This window comes from Entelurus aequoreus, linkage group LG20, assembly GCF_033978785.1.
Source record: "Entelurus aequoreus isolate RoL-2023_Sb linkage group LG20, RoL_Eaeq_v1.1, whole genome shotgun sequence".
In the NCBI taxonomy this organism is placed as follows: domain Eukaryota; kingdom Metazoa; phylum Chordata; class Actinopteri; order Syngnathiformes; family Syngnathidae; genus Entelurus; species Entelurus aequoreus.
Window position 1 is genome coordinate 4,351,086 of NC_084750.1, and position 20,000 is coordinate 4,371,085.

Genomic DNA, 20,000 nt, shown 5'->3' on the forward strand with positions numbered 1-20,000 from the left:
TTTTCTTGAATAAAAAAGAAAGTTAAACAATATAAAAACAGTTACATAGAAACTAGTAATTAATGAAAATGAGTAAAATTAACTGTTAAAGGTTAGTACTATTAGTGGACCAGCAGCACGCACAATCATGTCTGCTTACGGACTGTATCCCTTGCAGACTGTATTTTTATATATTGATATATAATGTAGGAACCAGAATATTAATAACAGAAAGAAACAACCCTTTTGTGTGAATGAGTGTGAATGAGTGTAAATGGGGGAGGGAGGTATTTTGGGTTGGTGTACTAATTGTAAGTGTATCTTGTGTTTTTTATGTTGATTTAATAAAAAAAACAAAAAAAAACGATACAGATAATAAAAAAAACGATACAGATAATTTCCGATATTACATTTTTTAAAGCATTTATCGGCCCATAATATCGGCAAGCTGATATTATCGGACATCTCTACTAATCATACATACTTGCATTATTTTGTAGTGTGGAATGTTAGAAAGATTTGATCAAGTGAAATGAGTCAAACAGAACAATGAAAAACACTAACCTAGTAACTGTAACTGTCTGGCATTAACTTACTCTGTCTTTAAGTTGAAGTGCAGTGGTCATTGTTTTTATGCACATACTCACCTTAATAATTGATTATGAAGCTCATGACGCAGTAAGTTGAATGATGCGGACACGTTTGTTACTGTACACTTTCTAACTGCCTTGGAGACTAATAACTATAGTTATTTGATACTTGTTTAAATAACAAATGTCACGTATTAGTGTTGTTCAATTAAGGACACTTACTGTTATAGTGTGCTTAGCTGTTGTGTAGCTGCTAGCTCCGGGCATGTCTATTTCATTATTAGTAGCTGTTAACTTTGCACAAGTAAACGAGCTGCAAGACTGCTTGAATATCAGAGATTTTAGATGCAGCTTCATATCGTCACCAGGGGTGGACTTGAAAATCCCAAATAGAAGACTGTATGATAGTCTTCAAGAAAGTAAGACTGTTGGTCCAATGAGACTGTACTTACTGTACATTACAAGCACAAGAAGTAGATTGTGGGCAATAATACACAAATATATCCTCGTTGAACAGACCTAACGTATAACTGAGTGTGTAACGTGTGTATTTATGTGTGCGGCTGCTCATCTAGCACATTGTGTACATTGTTGAGCTCATTGTGTCAATCATGACACTGCATGCACTTTCTCTGCATCAAACAAGGATTTAGGAAGCATTTAAAAAAAAACAAAAAATGCTTTGCTTGGGTTCCCAGTAATCCACCAGTCATTTTCAGCATTTCCATGTGTATGTGTGTGTGTGTGTGTGTCACTTCATAGGTCAGGTTTCTCAAAAAACAAGTCCCAGGTACAAAGGTAAGCATTCTCCAGACAAAGATAGATGTAACACTTCTTGCTTACCTTGCATCATTTTACAGCATGTCAAACCGACCACATGATCATGGCTACTACTCATGTTGTTCATCAATGTGGTCGTCAGGCTCTGCAGGTGTTTGCTTGTTCTACTTCATGGATGCAATGATCATTTGTCTTTGCTAAACTGCAGTAAATCACATGTAATAGTTTGAGCACGATTGAGCAGCAATGCAGCCGCGCCCATTCAAAAGCCCATAGAGATAATTGCTCTTTTAGCGTAGCTTCAAACACCGTCATCGTGACAGATTCATGGCCGTATTTCTTCAGTCACCAAATTATTTGAATTTATATTGTTGCCCAACGTTTCCTCAGAACATCTGTTTTTTCATAGTTTGTGCCCATTTACTGTGTTTTGTTTACTTTTGCAAGACATAGGAGTTTTGAATTGGATTCACTGTGGTAGGAAGGAGCGAGCAAACACGTTTCTCTCCCCTTGAGACCTATCAACCTATTTTTATTTCACATTTCCAAATCAACTTTGGAATACAAACACATATCTATTGAACATATTGCATATAAAATTAATTGCAGTTGTCAATGGAGTCCTTTACATGATTATTTAAAATAAATAAAAATAAATAAAAATCTTATAAAATATTAATAATACATCATTTCCTAATCTTTTATTAAAAATGCACTTAAAATACAGTATATTTTTGTTCAGGTCACCAAGAATAATACAGTAAACACCTGTTTATAGCTGTTAATCTATGGTAAATTCATTTCCATGAAGTAGGAATTATAATTCATTATAAATGGAGGGGATGAAAACCTGTTTATGGCTTTCTAAATACAGTTTTGAACATGAAAAGCCTTCTAGACATAAAGTAACAGCCACTTAGTCATCTTTACAAGCTGGCGATGGACGTCTATTAGAATAGTCACCAGGCTGAGGTCAAGTAGCCCCTAACGTGTTACGCCAGTGATATTGAAGGCCGAAATGGGGCCACAAATCCAATCTTGTTTAGAGCCACAAAAAGCCTCGGTAGAGCCCTAGAAGGTGTGAAAGACTTCATCATCATGCATGTCTGCTGCCTCTCCAAATATGTTTCTATGAAAAGGTGCACTGGAGCTTTCTTACTGTGTACAGTATGCTATATGTCTGGTATATAAAGGAGTGTTGCCAAATGACTCGTTTCACACTTAATTCATCGTGAATAATCACAGGAAATGACTCACTTACATCATTTAAATTAAATGATAATGATAAATGATAAATGGGTTATACTTGTATAGCACTTTTCTACTTTCAAGGTACTCAAATTAACCTAAAAAAGATCCCGATATTTTGACACAAAGGCAAATTTATCATCAGAATGCAATTTTTTAAAGTTTGACCTGAATGTACTTAATTTATTTGCTGAAAAACTGGTCAAAGTATCAACTAAAGACCTGTCGGGGTGTATTTTGAAGCCACATTTTGGATGCGTATTCACTGACCTGATCACAACCCCCTCAGGTAACCATCCACAGTTAATGTAAGGGGGCTCTACATGAATGAATAGAACAAATTATTTCCAAAGAATCTCAATAAATTGCGTGGTTAATCTGCAACGATACATGAATATGCAATATTTTTGGTGAAAGACTGGTTATTTGTATGCTCTTATCCCCTCTGCTGGTCATGGCAGGACACTGCAGTGGGACACAGACCCCACGGTGCTGCAGCTGCAGGCCGATTCCGAGCTCGGGTACGTTATCTGAAAAAAAGAAGCACGTAGACCAGGGGTGTCAAACTCATTTTAGATCGGGGGCCACATAGAGAAAAATCTACTCCCAAGTGGGCCGGACTGGTAAAGTCACGACACGATGACTTAAAAATAAAGACAACTTCAGATTGTTTTCTTTGTTTAAAAATAGAACAAGCATATTCTGAAAATGTACACATCATAATGTTGTTGGGGTTTTTTACACTTACATGTTGCGGTTGATAGTATTCTATCTTTGTTTGTCGTTACTTATACTTTCTGAATAAATTATGTGATATATACACTACCGTTCAAAGGTTTGGGGTCACCCAAACAATTTTGTGGAATAGCCTTCATTTCTAAGACCAAGAATAGACTGTCGAGTTTCAGATGAAAGTTCTCTTTTTCTGGCCATTTTGAGCGTTTAATTGACCCCACAAATGTGATGCTCCAGAAACTCAATCTGCTCAAAGGAAGCTCAGTTTTGTAGCTTCTGTAACGAGTTAAACTGTTTTCAGATGTGTGAACATGATTGCACAAGGCTTTTCTAATCATCAATTAGCCTTCTGAGCCAATGAGCAAACACATTGTACCATTAGAACACTGGAGTGATAGTTGCTGGAAATGGGCCTCTATACACCTATGTAGATATTGCACCAAAAACCAGACATTTGCAGCTAGAATAGTCATTTACCACATTAGCAATGTATAGAGTGTATTTCTTTAAAGTTAAGACTAGTTTAAAGTTATCTTCATTGAAAAGTACAGTGCTTTTCCTTCAAAAATAAGGACATTTCAATGTGACCCCAAACTTTTGAACGCTAGTGTATGTTAAATAGTTTTTTCCCCTCGGCCATCAGACTCATGAACAATAACAAGCTCTGATAGCAGCTCATTTTTATTCCTATTCTGTGTTATGTGTTTTATGTTGCACGATTGCACCAGGAAAAATTCCTAGTTTGTGAACCCGTTCTCAAACAATGGTAATAAAAACTATTCTGATTCTGATATATAGGATCTATTAAGATAAAAATATATCAAACTCAAATTACAGAATGTTACTTATGTAGTTTGCTCATTTTCCTCAACTGGTGCACTAATGTCATGTGGTTTATTTTATTGCTTTACATGTGTAGCATAATCTACAAAGATACAAAGAATTGCTATTGCGACATCTACTGGACAAATTTAGAACAGCAGTTTCTTTCATTCCAAAATTTTGGTTCATTTTTATACTCAGCAAACTCATCTTGCGGGCCGGATAAAACCTGTTCGCGGGCCTGATCCGGCCCGTGGGCCGTATGTTTGACACCCCTGACGTAGACACATGTGTATTTGATTGAACATGTTGTCAGTACACAGACATGATCACCTTTTGTCTGCAAACTAGGCGCAGGATGCTCAAGCTGGGGGCCACCAAGATCACACAGGTGGACTTCCAGCCAAGAGAGGTGGTCTTGTACAGCAAGGAGACTCAAACGCCGCTCACCGCCCACTTATCTGAAGGTAAACACGTGCACCACTGATAAATACACACAGCAAAAGTACATTCAGGGTCGAGTACAGCGGGGGCTCCAAAAGTTAAAGGCGAGGGTTTCACATCCTTTGGTGGGCCAAGTTCACAGCCCGCAAACCTGGAAAAGGTTTACGGAGCGCCCAAAAACCCAGAAAGACAAAGTCCGCCTGTCAGTTGTTGTGTCTTGAAACATAGCACGTGATCCTTGTGACTCCTGAGTGGAAGTGGAAACAGGCGGACAGATGGAAAGACCACAGAAGAAAAAAGAAGGCAATGGATGTTGATATATTACTTGAGGCATGTGATGTGTTGTCTTTTGCCACTTTTGTGCACAGCTTAAAGACGTTTAACAAAGAGTGTAAATGTGTGTTTCTTGGACGGGTACAAACATTCCCACTTCCTTACAAGTGGTGTTTGGAAAGGCTTGCAGCGCGTACATCTCGCCTACTGTAGTTCCTAGTACATTGCACGCACGTGTTAGTCGAGATGTGTCAAGGAAATAGGAGGGGCGAAGGCGGGAAGCTGATGCGGACAGACGTGCGTAAGTGTGTGTGCACGCTTGGAGGGGGCGCTGGCGTCCTGCACACCAGACCATCTATTATAATGACAGGAAGCAGGAAGTACAAGCCCTTCAGTCACATGGCTGCCAGCTGTCTGAGCAACTACAGGGAGGAAGATAGAGAAGATGATAGAGTGTGTGAGAACATCTGGGAGCCAGAACTCAGGCGTCCTGGCCTATGGGGAGCTGACCCTGGCCTTAGGAGACCTTTTCTTTGCAGATGACTACAAAGTCGGTGTGTGTGTGTGTGTGTGTGTGTGTGCAGAAAAGAAGAAACACTGATGTTACCACCTGTGTTTGTGTCTGGCTCTGTGTTTGTTTAGTCCACCTTTTGTTGATTACTGAATCCAAACATTCTGATACTTCACTTGTGCAACACCTCAATGTCCTCCTACTATTTTACTAAAGTAATTTACAAAAGGTAAACATTGTAGGCTATAGGCTACTAGGTGCTAGCAGCTACACAACAGCTAAGCACACAATAGCACATAAGCTAAACACACATATTAAGTGTCCTTAAAGGGTCATATTATTATTATTATTTTCTACATATAAACCAGGGGTCACCAACGCGGTGCCCGCGGGCACCAGGTAGCCCGTAAGGACCAGATGAGTAGCCCGCTGGCCTGTTCTAAAAATAGCTCAAATAGCAGCACTTACCAGTGAGCTGCCTCTATTTTTTAAATTGCATTTATTTACTAGCAAGCTGGTCTCGCTTTGCCCGACATTTTTAATTCTCAGAGAGACAAAACTCAAATAGATTTTGAAAATCCAAGAAAATATTTTAAAGACTTGGTCTTCACTTGTTTAAATAAATTCATTATTTTTTTTACTTTGCTTCTTATAACTTTCAGAAAGACAATTTTAGAGAAAAAATACAACCTTAAAAATGATTTTAGGATTTTTAAACACATAAACCTTTTTACCTTTTAAATTCCTTCCTCTTCTTTCCTGACAATTGAAGTCAATGTAAAAGTACATTTATTTTTTTTAGTGTAAAGAATAATAAATACATTTTAATTAAATTCTTCATTTTAGCTTCTGTTTTTTCGACGAAGAATATTTGTGAAATATTTCTTCAAACTTATTGTGATTAAAATTCAAAAAAAATATTCTGGCAAATCTAGAAAATCTGTAGAATCAAATTAAAATCTTATTTCAAAGTCTTTTGAATTTCTTTTAAAATTTTTGCTCTGGAAAATCTAGAAGAAATAATGATTTGTCTTTGTTCGAAATATAGCTTGGTCCAATTTGTTATATATTCCAACAAAGTGTAGATTGGATTTTAACCTATTTAAAACATGTCATCCAAATTCTAAAATTAATCTTAATCAGGAAAAATTACTAATGATGTTCCATAAATTCTTTTTTTAAGTTTTTCTCTTCTTTTTTTCATTTGAATTTTGAATTTTAAAGAGTCGAAATTGAAGATAAACTATGTTTCAAATTTTAACTGTCATTTTTTTCGTGTTTTCTCCTCTTTTAAACCGTTCCATTAAGTTTAAATATCATTAATTATTAATAATAACATAGAGTTAAAGGTAAATTGAGCAAATTGGCTATTTCTGGCAATTTTTTTAAGTGTGTATCAAACTGGTAGCCCTTCGCATTAATCAGTACCCAAGAAGTAGCTCTTAGTTTCAAAAAGGTTGGTGACCCCTGATATAAACACTTGCTTGTGGTCTACATAACATGTAAAGGTAGTCAAAATGTAGCATAGATTATGTTTTACAGACAATCTTCAAGACGCTTTCAGACCGTTTCTTCAGGATGTGCTGTTTTGTGGGCGTTCTTATTTACGTGCCTCCACTTCGACAGCGTCTTTTCCCCATCATCCATGTTGTAGTTTTTATCTTCCATATGGAGTCTACTGACAGATATAAGTTGGAACTATTCACTACTTTGTGTTAAAAATTGCAACAGCGGAGGATGCATGCGCATGTACAAGCCAGTCTGCCCCACAACAAAAGGATAGAGAAAAAGAAGGAAATTATTGACTACGTCATCCGACTCATGCACAGCATTTTGGGTACATTTTTACCATATATGGAGATATCACACTTATGAGAAACTGGGGGAAAACGTCACAAATCGGGCAAATTCGGTACGAAAGAAGTAAGAAGGAAGGCAAGATTGTTTTGTAAATATCTCCACTATGCTTTGATTTCACATTTGCAGATCCCAAATACACAAAATAAGGTACCAATTGCTTTGGTTTTAAATGAGGTCACGTCCGGCTCACGTCCCGCCCATTTAATACGCATGGTGGTCAAGCTAGCTCAGTTTTCAATGTGTACTAGGCGCCATTTTGGCGCTATTATGTTAGATCCACTATGGACTGGACTCTCACAATATTATGCTAGATCCACTCGACGTCCATTGCACAGGTAGCAGTGAGGGGGAGTCCCCACATCTGCGGTCCCCTCCAAGGTTTCTCATTGTCATCCCATTGGGTTGAGTTTTTTCTTGCCCTGATGTGAGATCTGTGCCGAGGATGTCGTTGTTGCTTGTGCAGCCCTTTGAGACACTTGTGATTTAGGGCTATATAAGTAAACATTGATTGATTGATTTTGCCTTTCTCCAAGAAAAAATGCCCTATGCTTTTGTTGTTTTCGACTGCACGAATCGTTCAAATCGCGAAAAGGATAAACATTTCTTCTGAGTTCCTCGAGAGGTAATCAAGAAGGGAAGAAGAGTGCAAGATTTTACAAAACAACGACAAGAAAAGCAGCTCACATTCCAGTCCAAGGGAGCAGAGTGGAAGAATGCACGAGTTTGCAGTGATCACTTTGTTTAAAGGCCTACTGAAATGAATTTTTTTTATTTAAACGGGGATAGCAGATCCATTCTATGTGTCATACTTGATCATTTCGCAATATTGCCATATTTTTACTGAAAGGATTTAGTATAGAACAACGACGATAAAGTTCGCAACATTTGGTCTCTGATAAAAAAAAGCCTTGGACCGGAGGAAGGGCTGCTCACATTTTCCTATTGTTTTCAATGCAGCGAGAGAGATTCGGACCGAGAAAGCGACGATTACCACATTAATTTGAGCGAGGATGAAAGATTCGTGGATGAGGAATGTGAAAGTGAAGGACTAGCGTGCAGTGCAGGACGTATCTTTTTTCGCTCTGACCGTAACTTAGGTACAAGGGTTCATTGGATTCCACACTCTCTCCTTTTTCTATTGTGGATCACGGATTTGTATTTTAAACCACCTCGGATACTATATCCTCTTGAAAATGAGGGTCGAGAACGCGAAATGGACATTCACAGTGACTTTTATCTCCACGACAATACATCGGTGAAGCACTTTAGCTACTGAGCTAACGTAATAGCATCTGGCTTAACTGCATATAGAAACAAAACAAATAATCCCCTGACTGGAAGGATAGACAGAAGATCAACAATACTACCAAACTCTGGACATGTAACTACACGGTTAATGCTTTCCAGCTTGGCGAAGCTTAGCAATGCTGTTGCTAACGACGCCATTGAAGCTAACTTAGCTACGGAACCTCGACAGAGCTACGCTAAAAACATTAGCTCTGCACCTACGCCAGCTCTCATCTGCTCATCACGACCCGTGCTCACCTGCGTTCCAGCGATCGACGGTACGACGAAGGACTTCACCCGATCACCGATGCTGTCGGCGGCCCGGAGACGGAGGAAGTCAAGGTGAGGTCGGCGGCTAGCGCGTCTGCTATCCATCTCAAAGTCCTCCTGGTTGTGTTGCTGTAGTCCGCCTACAACTTTCTTTTTTGCAGTCACCATTGTTCATTAAACAAATTGCAAAAGATTCACCAACACAGATGTCCAGAATACTGTGGAATTTTGAGATGAAAACAGAGCTTTTTGTATTGGATTCAATGGGCTCCGAATACTTCCACTTCAACCGTTGACGTCACGCGCAAACGTCATCATATCGAAACGTTTTCAGCCGGAAGTTTGCCGGGAAATTTAAAATTTCACTTTATAAGTTAACCCGGCCGTATTGGCATGTGTTGCAATGTTAAGATTTCATCATTGATATACAGTATAAACTATCAGATTGCGTGGTCGGTAGTAGTGGGTTTCAGTAGGCCTTTAAGGGTTGTTTGATATACTTTTAACGTTTTTTTATTTACCATTGAAGTATTATCTTCATATTATTTGTAGTTCTTAAACACGTGTTTGCTACAAGTTTTTCGAAAAGCACCTAAATAAAAGAAAAGCAAATGTCTGCAAAACCTAAAAGAGTTACGTTTTTACCAAAGACAACACTCATAAATGAATCTTTCAGCGCATACACAATGTTGACATCTATAGTTATATTTTGACAAACAATCATAAATTAATCTTTCAGCACATACACAATTTTGACATTTATAGTTATATTTTGATAAACAATCATAGATTAATCTTTCAGCACATACACAATGTTGACATATATAGTTATATTTTGATAAACAATCATAAATGAATCTTTCAGCACATACACAACGTTGACATCTGTAGTTATATTTGGATAAACAATCATAAATGAATCTTTCAGCACATACACAATGTTGACATCTATAGTTATATTTTGATAAACAATCAATTTCATCTTTCAGCACATACACAAGGTTGACATCTATAGTTATATTTTGATAAACAATCATGAATGAATCTTTCAGCACATACACAATGTTGACATCTATAGTTATATTTTGATAAACAATCAATTTCATCTTTCAGCACATACACAAGGTTGACATCTATAGTTATATTTTGATAAACAATCATGAATGAATCTTTCAGCACATACACAATGTTGACATATATAGTTACATTTTGATAAAAACACTACTCGTGCGTGCAACAACAACAACAACAACAACAACAAACATGGCAGTTGACGTGAAGTTAAATCATGAAATACACCCTTACCCGAGCAAAAACAATCCGGGGGAGTCTTGATACCACCACTGCTTTTCACTTCCGGGAAGAAGTCACATGACTGAATACAAGCATTAGTAAGTTAAAAAAGTTGTTTTTGCATAACAGGAACAATGTTGCAGTCTAAAACACCATTTGTTAATACAAACAAGTATCACATAATTATATTTGCATATTACTTATAGATAGAAAGTCCCTAAGGCAGGTGTATTAGAAAAGATCCAGTAAGAAATGTGTCCGCATCATTCAACCTGGTTGGTGTTTTCTTGTATTTTAGTCAAAAAATTAAACATTGTAGGCTACAGGCTGCTAGGAGCTAGAAGGACAATAGAGTCTGGCATAAAACCAGCTGGCATCGACACGAGTAATAATATGGCAGTGCCACCAAAAGAGCTGTGGTTCAACCACTGTGTGTGTGTGCGTGTTTGCGTGCATGTGTGTGAGTGTGTGAGAAGATGTGTTTGAGTGTGATGTCTATTAAAGGCCTACTGAAAGCCACTACTACCGACCACACAGTCTGATAGTTTATATATCAATGATGAAATCTTAACATTGCAACACATGCCAATACGGCCGGGTTAACTTATAAAGTGACTTTTAAAACTTCCCGGGAAATATCCGGCTGAAACGTCGCGGTATGATGACGTATGCGCGTGACGAAGTCAGAGTAACGGAAGTTATGGTACCCGTAGAATCCTATACAAAAAGCTCTGTTTTCATTTCATAATTCCACAGTATTTTGGACATCTTTTGCAATTTGTTTAATGAACAATGAAGGCTGCAAAGAAGACAGTTGTAGGTGGGATCGGTGTATTAGCAGCGGACTACAGCAACACATCCAGGAGGACTTTGTTGGAGCGCTAGCCGCGCTAGCCGGCGACCTCACCTTGACTTCCTACGTCTCCGGGCCGCCAAACGCATCGGGTGAAGTCCTTCGTCCTTCTGCCGATCGCTGGAACGCAGGTGAGCACGGGTGTTGATGAGTAGATGAGGGCTGGCTGGCGTAGGTGGAGAGCTAATGTTTTTAGCATAGCTCTGTGAGGTCCCGTTGCTAAGTTGCTAAGTTAGCTTCAATGGCGTCGTTAGCACAGCATTGTTAACCTTCGCCAGCCTGGAAAGCATTAACCGTGTATTTACATGTCCACGGTTTAATAGTATTGTTGATTTTCTATCTATCCTTCCTTCTATCCTTTATTTTGTTGTTTCTATATGCAGTTAAAGCACGATGCTATCACGTTAGCTCGTAGCTAAAGCATTTCGCCGATGTATTGTCGTGGAGATAAAAGGCACTGAATGTCCATTTCGCGTTCTCGACTCTCATTTTCAAGAGGATATAGTATCCGAGGTGGTTTAAAATACAAATCCGTGATCCACAATAAAAAAAGGAGAGTGTGGAATCCAATGAGCCAGCTTGTACCTAAGTTACGGTCAGAGCGAAAAAAGATACGTCCATCGCTGTCTCTCAAGTCCTTCACTGTAACGTTCCTCATCTACGAATCTTTCATCCTCGCTCAAATTAATGGGGTAATCGTCACTTTCTCGGTCCGAATCTCTCTCGCTCCATTGTAAACAACGGGGAATTGTGAGGAATACTAGCTCCTGTGACGTCACGCTACTTCCGGTACAGGCAAGGCTTTTTTTTTATCAGCGAGCAAAAGTTGCGAACTTTATCGTCGATTTTCTCTACTAAATCCTTTCAGCAAAAATATGGCAATATCGCGAAATGATCAAGTACGACACATAGAATGGATCTGCTATTCCCGTTTAAATAAAAAAAAAATCATTTCAGTAGGCCTTTAAATGAGATTAGGAGCAGAATTCCCCGCTGATAAAGCCTAATGTTATTAGATGTGACTTGAGTGTTGACATTGTGCTTGTGTGTCCTCATAATTGCTCAAAGTCACTGATGGTGGACTCAGATTCTCATGGTTTTATGTGCATTTGAACATCTGACCTCGTCTGGGTGTCCTACTCAGAACTGTATGCACCGCCTTCCACACACATTCAGGTGTGTGTGACTTTCGTCTCCACCACCTCTGTGACCCATGACATTATGTGGAAGGATCATGTGTCGCCTTCTAAGTTTGCTGTCCCTGTCCCCACAGCGTCATGCGAGTGGCTGCGTTAGAGGAGCCCACTCAGGGATTGAATGCTTTTAAATGTACGTGCTTGTCGTACGGGACCTAGCAGCTCTGACATGGTGTGGGACAGTAGCCCATCTGCCGAGGTCCAACCAAGTGTGTGCGGACGGTCATTATTCATTTTGTCTGACATTAATACTGTGATGAAGAAGATTCAAAAGGATGCTTGTGAAAAATCGGCTCTCGTGTCTCTTCAATATAGAGGTGGTAGATGACGTCAGCGTCTTTGTTGCATCATTTTCCATGACATGGGTGTGAAAACTGATCTAAAAACATGAAAAGCAAGTAAGGGCCTTAGGGCCGTAGTTTGTGATCCCCTGCTTTAGAGAAAAGTGGACAAACCAAAGTCACAAGTGATAGTAAAACAATTGTATTTGTTCCCACTAGTAGTTATTTTCTAAACAGTACTTGTATTTATTTCACTAGTGAGAGTAAAACAATTGTATTTGTTCCCACTAGTAATACTTTTCTAAACAATACTTGTAATTGTTCCACCAGTGATAGTGAAACAATTGTATTTGTTCCCAATAGTAGTTATTTTCTAAACGATACTTGTATTTGTTTCACCAGTGATAGTAAAACAATTGTATTTGTTCCCAATAGTAGTTATTTTCTAAACAATACTTGTATTTGTTTCACCAGTGATAGTAAAACAATTGTATTTGTTCCCAATAGTAGTTATTTTCTAAACAATACTTGTATTTGTTTCACCAGTGATAGTAAAACAATTGTATTTGTTCCCACTAGTAAGTATTTTCTAAACAATACTTGTATTTATTTCACCAGTGATAGCAAAACAATTGTATTTGTTCCCATTAGTAAGTATTTTCTAAACAGTACTTGTATTTATTTCACTAGTGAGAGTAAAACAATTGTATTTGTTCCCACTAGTAATACTTTTCTAAACAATACTTGTAATTGTTCCACCAGTGATAGTGAAACAATTGTATTTGTTCCCATTAGTAAGTATTTTCTAAACAGTACTTGTATTTATTTCACTAGTGAGAGTAAAACAATTGTATTTGTTCCCACTAGTAATACTTTTCTAAACAATACTTGTAATTGTTCCACCAGTGATAGTGAAACAATTGTATTTGTTCCCAATAGTAGTTATTTTCTAAACAATACTTGTATTTGTTTCACCAGTGATAGTAAAACAATTGTATTTGTTCCCAATAGTAGTTATTTTCTAAACAATACTTGTATTTGTTTCACCAGTGATAGTAAAACAATTGTATTTGTTCCCAATAGTAGTTATTTTCTAAACAATACTTGTATTTGTTTCACCAGTGATAGCAAAACAATTGTATTTGTTCCCACTAGTAGTTATTTTCTAAACAGTACTTGTATTTATTTCACTAGTGAGAGTAAAACAATTGTATTTGTTCCCACTAGTAATACTTTTCTAAACAATACTTGTAATTGTTCCACCAGTGATAGTGAAACAATTGTATTTGTTCCCAATAGTAGTTATTTTCTAAACAATACTTGTATTTGTTTCACCAGTGATAGTAAAACAATTGTATTTGTTCCCAATAGTAGTTATTTTCTAAACAATACTTGTATTTGTTTCACCAGTGATAGCAAAACAATTGTATTTGTTCCCATTAGTAAGTATTTTCTAAACAGTACTTGTATTTATTTCACTAGTGAGAGTAAAACAATTGTATTTGTTCCCACTAGTAATACTTTTCTAAACAATACTTGTAATTGTTCCACCAGTGATAGTGAAACAATTGTATTTGTTCCCAATAGTAGTTATTTTCTAAACAATACTTGTATTTGTTTCACCAGTGATAGTAAAACAATTGTATTTGTTCCCACTAGTAAGTATTTTCTAAACAATACTTGTATTTATTTCACCAGTGATAGTGAAACAATTGTATTTGTTCCCATTAGTAAGTATTTTCTAAACAGTACTTGTATTTATTTCACTAGTGAGAGTAAAACAATTGTATTTGTTCCCACTAGTAATACTTTTCTAAACAATACTTGTAATTGTTCCACCAGTGATAGTGAAACAATTGTATTTGTTCCCAATAGTAGTTATTTTCTAAACAATACTTGTATTTGTTTCACCAGTGATAGTAAAACAATTGTATTTGTTCCCAATAGTAGTTATTTTCTAAACAATACTTGTATTTGTTTCACCAGTGATAGCAAAACAATTGTATTTGTTCCCATTAGTAAGTATTTTCTAAACAATACTTGTATTTGTTTCACCAGTGATAGCAAAACAATTGTATTTGTTCCCATTAGTAAGTATTTTCTAAACAGTACTTGTATTTATTTCACTAGTGAGAGTAAAACAATTGTATTTGTTCCCACTAGTAATACTTTTCTAAACAATACTTGTAATTGTTCCACCAGTGATAGTGAAACAATTGTATTTGTTCCCAATAGTAGTTATTTTCTAAACAATACTTGTATTTGTTTCACCAGTGATAGTAAAACAATTGTATTTGTTCCCACTAGTAAGTATTTTCTAAACAATACTTGTATTTATTTCACCAGTGATAGTGAAACAATTGTATTTTTCCCCACAAATAGTTATTTTCTAAACAATAAAAAAGTTAAAGTACCAATGTGTGACGACCGGGTCGCATAGTGATGCGAATGTTCGTTCTCCCAGGAATGCAGATCGGGCTTCGGACACAGCTTGCAGGTAAAAAAATGATTTATTTAAGAAATAAATAATACTGGAAGAAACAAAAACGTGCTCATAGCACTTAAGGCAGAAACAAAAGGAGCTAGCGTGGGAGCTAGAAGGTAAACACTGAACAGAGCCTTTAGCGTGGGAGCTAGAAGGTTAACAGAGCAGGGAACAAAAGTCGTCATCTGTTGTGTGAAAACAAACTACGAAGCAAGACCGACTGACTGGGAAGGCAGGCTTTAAATAATAATGTCAGTGATGAAGAACAGGTGCGCGTCGGGAACACACGCGGCAGGTGAAAGTAATCAGTTGCTATGGTAACAAACTCAGGTGCATAAACAGGTACTAAAAAGGAGTCCAAGACTAGCAGAAAAACACAAGTGACCCGAAAACCCAAACAGAATATGATCCGCGCAGCGGATCCTAACACAATGATGGTCACACACACACTAGGTGTGGCGAAATTATTCTCTGCATTTGACCCATTAGCCCGGGAATCATTTTTGGTGATTCAACCCCCAATTCTAACCCTTGATGCCAAGCAGGGAGGTTATGGGTCACATTTTTATAGTCTTTGGTATGACTCGGCCGGAGTTTGAATACTTGTATTTATTTTACCAGTGATAGTGAAACAATTATATTTGTTCCCACTAGTACAGTGGTTCTTAACCTGGGTTCGATCGAACCCTAAGGGTTCGGTGAGTCGGCCTCAGGGGTTTGGCGGAGCCTCTGCCGCGGAGGTCAAGACAAACCCGACTCATCGTGTAAATAAAAACTTCTCCCTATCGGCGTATTATGGATACCCCCGAAAAATGTTCCCTCTAATTTTCCATCTGATTTGCAGGTGTGTAATTTGTTGTGAGTTTATGCATTGTGTTGGTTTTGTTCTTTGAACAAGGTGATGTTCATGCACGGTTCATTTTGTGCACCAGTAAAAAAACATATAACTTTGTCTTGAATTGGAAAAGAAAAACATTTTATTTTTCACTAAAGAAGGGTTCGGTGAATGCGCATATAAAACTGGTGGGGTTCGGTACCTCCAACAAGGTTAAGAACCACTGCACTAGTAGTTATTTTTTCAAACAATACTTGTATTTAAATGCAAAGCTCGCCAACTGAAGTCACAATCCTGATTGCTAAGTGGTCGCACTGATAGTCAACTTGTATAGGATGAAACAAAGGCTACCTTGGTTACAGTCACACCTGTCCCTGGTCCAAGGGTGATTCCTGTGTTCACCTGCCACACCACTGCAAGCATGTCTGGATGCAATGAGTTGAATATGAAGCATTTCTGCAACAATCACAGCTGTTTGAAATTATTTCAGGAGCAAATCTGCAACAGGAATGTTGGATTGTTTTCCTCACACCCTTCAGGCTAGATTAAAGCAAACCTTTCTGCCGTTGTTTCTTCTTCTGCGTACCGCAACTGGACTCAGACTCAAGTGATCTCAACCTACAGATAACTATCGCTGGGTGTGCTTACTCGGGATGTTGGAAAGGTCAAGAAAATTGTAGGCTTGCGGCTGTGCACGTATCCATGTGTGCAGTGTGAATGGGACCCCAGCAAATTGGTTCTGCTCAGTGGTGCTTTAAAAGACTTATAATGGGCCACGATGTGGCCGCAGAAATAGAAAGAAAAGGCCAAAGTGAGAGACAAAAACCCCACACATACTGCAGGGCAAAAACAATGTATCAAATAAACTACCTTACCTTAGTTTGACAGTCAAATACCACATTTTATTGAATTTTAGAATAGCGCGACTGTCCAACCAAGTAGGTCCCCTTACATAAACCGATTTTGCCGCAACTCTTTGAAAATGCTGCAAATCAAGCATTTTAGGCCACAACAAAGACAATAAAAACCCTGCGTCATTCTGAATGTATAATTCCCCTTTTATTGGATTACTAGCATTGTTTACCAGCAAACTGATGGCAAACCACTTTGGAACCTGGAGTCACAATGACAAGTGGATAATTTGGGTTTGGCTCGTGCAGAATTGAATTGGAAAAGGGTCTGAAAGATGAGGGCTGAGCTCCGAAGAAGATCCCCTATGACCATCTGTTGACTTCCCGATGTCTAGTCTCCCACATTATTATCTTTTTAACGATTGAATACGTATACCCACTCAACATTCATTGTAGCCGATAACCCTGCCAGGGTGGTCCCGACATCTGTGGTCACTTTTTGAGTTTTTCTCAGCCGGATGTGGATTTAGATCAGGGGATGTTGTGAGTTTGTGAAGCCTTCTGAGCCACTTGTGATTAGGGGTTTATAAATAAACATGGATTCGTTGATTGATGCACATTATTTTCAGGCCATGTAAAATGACCTGGCAGGCCAGACGTGGCCTTAAGTTTAACACCCATGTCTTAGAGCTAAGGCCTGGCCTGATGAATTGAGGTGGCATCAATAATATCAGGTTGTTGGGCAATTTTTAAACGTGTCGTTTTTGTTGTTGTTCCTCTTCTCCATCTATTCTTTTGTATTTGATCAAACTGTGAATAGAACAACTTGGGGGACATCGGCCTTACAAAGGTTCACCTGTAGAGCATCAAACCAAATCCTCTCTGTAAGGCCTTTATTGAGTCCCTTCCTGGCCTGTGGGCCACCAGACTTTCAATGCACTCGCGGAAACGCCGCGTTATGATTGCATCAGTAATTGTTTGCAGTCAACCAACAAGCGGGCCATCAGCAAAACCACTCTCTGTGTGTTCTAATGTGATCCTGCAAGTTAGGAAAAACCCTTCTTAGGGTGAAAAGTGCAGAGGGTCTGCAGAGTGGCTAAATGTTTGTGCATCTGTCTGTCCCTTTTATAGGGTTTTCTGGACCATTAGCTTTCAGGGTCTGTACAGCTTGAGTGTACAGTTGGTCAGTAATTTGCTACTTAAGTATATTTACAGCAAGAAAATGTTGCTTTTGACATGCTGTGGACTGGTAATTGCCACTAATTACTAGAAAAAAACCCACTTCCTACTCCCTAAGCTGAAAAGTCTTACATGAGTATTCCCTTTCCTAAAAGTGGGAATGCACAGTACATGCAGGCACACACATCGTATACTGCACTGGAACCCGCAAAAAACAAATGTAGAAAGTGATCGTAAACATTGGCCACACATTGATTGACTTAGACTTGTGCCCAAGAAACTTTTAGTACACACTACATCAATTCACAGTGGACACATTTTTAAACAAATATACATCATCTGTCAAATAAAAAGTTCATACAATAACGCTTTTAAGTCATTTTTGAACATTCTTAACTCACATACTCATGTACTAATACAGTTCCTCACTTACATTTGTATAACAAGAACACCACAAGCTAGCTTATGTTACCATTAGTGCTGTAACAAAACAAATTTGTTTGACAGTTGTCTATATTTTTCACAAATACATTTTATACCAGCTCGAACAAAATGATTGTTGTTTACGACGGTCACTCACCCGGTCTCATTGACATGTACGCGTACACAAACAAAGTCAGTCCAAGAGAAGCAAGTCATGTTGTTATGATGGAATATACAGTCGTGGTCAAACGTTTACATACACTTGTGAAGGACATAAATTCATGACGGTTTTGAGTTTCCAATAATTTTTACAACTCTGATTATTTTATGATAGAGTGATTGGAGCACATACTTGTTTGTCACAAAAAAACATTCATGAAGTTTGTTTTTTTATGAATTTATTATGGGTCTATTGAAAATGTGACCAAATCTGCTGGGTCAAAAGTATACATACAGCAATGTTAATATTTGGTTACATGTCCCTTGGCATGTTTCACTGCAATAAGGCACTTTTGGTAGCCATCCACAAGCTTCTGGTTGAATTTTTGACCACTCCTCTTGACAAAATTGGTGCAGTTCAGCTAAATTTGTTGGTTTTCTGACATGGACTTGTTTCTTCAGCATTGTCCACACGTTTAAGTAAGGACTTTCGGAAGGCATTCTAAAATCTTAATTCTAGCCTGATTTAGCCATTCCTTTACCACTTTTGACATGTGTTTGGGGTCATTGTCTTGTTAAAACACCCAACTGCGGCCAAGACCCAACCTCCGGGCTGATGATTTTAGGTTGTCCTGAAGAATTTGGAGGTAATCCTCCTTTTTCATTGTCCCATTTACTCTCTGTAAAGAACCAGTTCAATTGGCAGCAAAACAGGCCCGGAGCATAATACTACCAGCACCATGCTTGACAGTAGGAATGGTGTTCCTTGGATTAAAGGCCTCACCTTTTCTCCTCCAAACATATTGCTGGGTATTGTGGCCAAACAGCTCATTTTTTGTTTCATCTGACCACAGAACTTTCCTCCAGAAGGTCTTATCTTTGTCCATGTGATGTCAGATTAAACAAAAAATTAGCAGTTTGGCCACAATACCCAAAGAGAAAAGGTGAGGCCTTTAATCCCAACAAATTTAGCTGAACTGCACCAATTTTGTCAAGAGGAGTGGTCAAAAATTCAACCAGAAGCTTGCCATAAGCTTGTGGATGGCTACAAAAAGCGCCTTATTGCAGTGAAACTTGCCAAGGGACATGTAACCAAATATTAACATTGCTGTATGTATACTTTTGACACAGCAGATTTGGTCACATTTTCAGTAGACCCATAATAAATTCATAAAAGAACCAAACTTCACAAATTTTTGTGACAAACAAGTATGTGCTCCAATCACTCTATCACAAAAAAATAAGAGCTGTAGAAATTATTGGAAACTCAAGACAGCCATGACATTATGTTCTTTACAAGCCGTTTGGCGTGTAAACTTTTGATCACGATTGTACATGATAGATCACGTGTCAATTGGCTAACAACATCTAAAGCTAATGCGTGTGCATGTGTAACGTACATACAGTACAAACGTCATTACACAGGGGAAGCTGTAAGAGTAAAAAATACTTTAGAAAGTTGGTACCTTTTGGGTAAATGTTGCAAACAGCCCCTGTAAGTCCTTACAGGTAAAACCCACGGGGCTAATCTACTAAAGGTTTGCGTTTATTTCAACTTGATAGCGCACGCAAAGCTGATCTACTGAGCTCGATTTGCGTCATTTGTCAATTTGGGCACAAGCCATTTGGCGTGTATATGCAGAATA

The 20,000-nt window shown here is 38.1% G+C and overlaps 1 protein-coding gene and 1 long non-coding RNA gene across 5 annotated transcripts in view; one reads left to right on the forward strand and one right to left on the reverse strand.

Annotated features, from left to right (window-relative positions):
• LOC133635857 (cytoplasmic dynein 1 intermediate chain 1) overlaps window positions 1-20,000 on the forward strand; it is a 145,954-nt gene that overhangs the window by 11,860 nt on the left and 114,094 nt on the right. For 2 of the 4 annotated variants that reach the window (XM_062029252.1, XM_062029251.1), the window contains 3 exons: window positions 1,332-1,367; window positions 3,059-3,118; window positions 4,506-4,621. In XM_062029252.1, the coding sequence (XP_061885236.1) occupies window positions 1,332-1,367; window positions 3,059-3,118; window positions 4,506-4,621 (212 nt within the window). The remainder of the gene's footprint in view (window positions 1-1,331; window positions 1,368-3,058; window positions 3,119-4,505; window positions 4,622-20,000) is intronic. The other 2 variants (XM_062029254.1, XM_062029255.1) reach the window with 1 other exon arrangement.
• The window catches only part of LOC133635858 (uncharacterized), a 310,718-nt gene continuing 292,497 nt past the window's right edge, over window positions 1,780-20,000 (reverse strand). The window contains exons 5-6 of the long non-coding RNA XR_009822132.1: window positions 4,488-4,615; window positions 1,780-3,127 (exon numbers count right to left, since the gene is read on the reverse strand). This is a non-coding gene — a long non-coding RNA (uncharacterized LOC133635858). The remainder of the gene's footprint in view (window positions 3,128-4,487; window positions 4,616-20,000) is intronic.